We start from the raw sequence: 3,251 nt of genomic DNA on the forward strand, positions 1-3,251 counted from the left end.
CGCAATTTTAGTGGGGGACACAGAGTGTAGACATTTGGGACGTGAACATACTTATTTATAGTCGTTAGTCTGCCCGTAACAAAATTCGACTTTCCTTTTAATTAGATGACCTTCCGATGGAAAAAATTTCAGTTGCGGCTCGTCATTATTTAACGAATCAAACGACGAACAATAAGAAACTTTTCCATGGTTATAACATAGACGCCATGCTATCAATCCATGTGCATATAGACTGGTACCCGGTCGACAGTTTCACACGCTACACTACGTGAGTGTAGCAATATGCCGGAGTAAAGGTGGCAAACGGGTACCAGTCTACTATGCCTATAGCCTCGGCGTTCGTTGCGCCGTCTATCGCACGTCATATGTACTACACTGATCAACGAAAACAAACAAACAACAAAGTTCAACTGCGTTTTTACACGAAACCAAGCGCGCCGAGTAGCGAACTTCGAATTAGGAGCATTTCTAGGAAATGTCCTGCTACCTAGGTAGTGAAACCCGTAGTGCAATGGCCAGAACTCCTCAATTCAGCGAAGTTGGTGCTTGCGTTATATATGTAAACCGTTTAACCGTGTAAGGTGATGTTGAAGGTGCAGCGAAATCGTGTTAGTGTTACCGTTTGCGCGCTTCGCGCGGATATCCGGGCTGCCGATCGTCAAGAACAGTAGCCCGGAAATGTTAAAAACTTGGGTTTCCGGAACGGGAAAAAGGTAAGATCTGCATGGTAACTCAACTTGTGATGCTCTGGATCGAGATATTCTTAAAAATGCGATGCACTGGAAAAGCAAACGCGCAGTGAAATGGGAGCAACTAGAGTTTATTTTGTCATAAGGTAGTGTGATTATGCATGACACGAAGTATTTGCTAGTCTAGTACTGGAGAAATTAGCGTTTGGATGCGCATTGTGAGCCTTTAAGGTTTACGTTTTGCTGATGTTTTAAAACACCAGTGTATAGTGAATTCGTGGGCAATACATCTGAGATGTTTGTATATTGACGGCTAGTATCCATACATGAAGGTACCAACATCGAATATGATGAGGTATCAGCCGTAAAGAGTAATTAGAACTGAGCTCCATGAGTTCTACTCCATGGTAGATGATTTATTACGATGTTGGGTAAATGAATGTGGCTCGTGCACAGAGAAATCGGGTGACACAACATTTGTACACGGCAGATAGAGGAATCTCTACACACACACGTTTCCTTGCACTGTCTTTCATAGCCAGTGATTTGGTCTCAATTAATATATATGCTCATAACATTTTTATTTTAAATTTATTCTAACTCTTATTCTGATTAGGTTGTTTTGTAATTATTTCAGTGCATGCATGACTATGTGCCCTATAGTACTACATGTGTGATCATTTCATCACATATGTAATTTTGCTATAAAAATATCTTATTAAAAGATCTATAAGAATAAAATGAATTTAGTTACTTGTATTTTTCATTTAGTGTTATTTTGTTCTTCATTTTTGTAGGTTATTATACAAAAATTATTATTTTTATTTTTATTAATAATTAATAATTAATAATTTTTATTTTATTTTTATTAATAATTATTATTACATTATTATTTCATAATAATTTGAAGCCTACAGAAATTTTATTGTTTGTCTTTTTGATAGATAATCAGTCGACTCTTACACTACTTAATCACCGATATGGCCAATGAGCCAGTGCCTCTAGACAGCAGCAGTGACAGTGGTAGCAGCTGCAGCAGCGGTGATGAAAACAAAGAGCGGGGAAACTGGACTGGGCGTTTGGACTTCCTCCTCGCCTGCATCGGCTATGCCGTTGGCCTTGGCAACGTCTGGCGCTTCCCGTACCTTTGCTACCGGAATGGCGGAGGTGAGAGTTACAAACACATCGCGCCTCTATATGATTTTTCTCCTCTTGTTTTTCTATGCCTGTGTCTCTGGCTGTCTGTCTGACTGACTGTGTGACTGACTGTCTGACTCGCGCTCTCTCTCTCTCTCTTTCTCGCTCCCCCTTCTCCTTCCCTTCTGCCTTTTTTCTTTTTGTTCTTTCTTTCCTGCCTTAATTTCTCTTTCTATCTCTCTTTGACTCACCCCTACATCTCTCACTCTCTTGCCTTCTTTCCACATACAATTTTAAGTACTGTAGTGATTTCAAATAAAACGAATTTCTCTGACAGCCAAATGTTGGTTCACCTCCAGTGGCTTTAAATCTTAAACACATTAATGTTGTTAGTGATTGTGCCACTACTGTAGGTGAAGGTCATAAATATCTAATTTACCTACTTTAAAATGTGATTGGGATTAATTCTTTTTTGAACTGATGATGACTAACCAACGATTTTTTTTATTATAATCAGTCAGGGCTCCCTCTGGATGTTTTAAAGTTTTAGCATGGACTTAATTGCCATCAAATTTTTTTGGCTACCGATAAAAAACGATAGCCACTGTTCACTATACCATATGTGCTAAGCAAGGCATAAGCAGGTGATGGGTGTGGGAAAAGAGGTGTACGAAAACATTTCATGACACGACACTACAATTTGACGATTTCATTTGTCAATCAGAATTTTCTGAGTTGGAAATTCATTTGCCAGTTGTATTTGCCACTTAGTGTAGTAATATCGCCACTGTTATTTATTTATTTATCGCATTTTGCGAAGGTGGCGAATGCCAGCGGTAGCCCTGAGCAGTGGCATTACAACAGTCCTCACTATGCAGCTTCACACTAGACCCTGTGGTTAAAAATTCTGTTGATGTATGGTTATTAATTTATTTTAAAACAGATATCACTTGCAAGAGTAATTTAAATAATATCAATAAGAGTGGAAATCGTGGTATCTAGTGTAATCGATAAAATGATGTGCGAACACTGAAAGTAAATTATTAGAGATGTGTGGTGATTAACTATTATAATTAAATTTTTTGTACGTTTTGTGACTTTGTCCGAAGTACATTCTGACAAAAAATAACTTTGGCAATTGGATTATCATTTCGTTGGCTCTGTCTCTTATTATGGTCCCAATTTGTATAATGCTTACATGTATTTCCTGCTACCTATATTGTCATTATTTACACTTTATTATAATGTATTTTGTATAAACTCACGGGTTGTGCAAGTACAGTCCGACCTCCTTTATCCGGCCATCCGTTATCCAGAAATCTCTATTAACCGGCCGCGATCTCGCAGTGTATGTTCTTAGTTTTTTCATTCATTTCCACCTAACAATCTCGCTCAAAATTATTTCAAAGCTCGCTCAAAACTCGC

General features: G+C 38.3%; 1 protein-coding gene across 1 annotated transcript in view; it reads left to right on the plus strand.

Moving 5' to 3' along the window:
• LOC106809724 (sodium- and chloride-dependent glycine transporter 1-like) overlaps nucleotides 1–3,251 on the plus strand; it is a 50,495-nt gene that overhangs the window by 25,908 nt on the left and 21,336 nt on the right. Inside the window, exon 2 of the mRNA XM_014812910.1 lies at nucleotides 1,634–1,903. Coding sequence (XP_014668396.1) covers nucleotides 1,634–1,903 — 270 coding nt within the window. The remainder of the gene's footprint in view (nucleotides 1–1,633; nucleotides 1,904–3,251) is intronic.

This window comes from Priapulus caudatus, unplaced genomic scaffold, assembly GCF_000485595.1.
Source record: "Priapulus caudatus unplaced genomic scaffold, Priapulus_caudatus-5.0.1 Scaffold380, whole genome shotgun sequence".
Classification (NCBI taxonomy): Eukaryota; Metazoa; Priapulida; class Priapulimorpha; order Priapulimorphida; family Priapulidae; genus Priapulus; species Priapulus caudatus.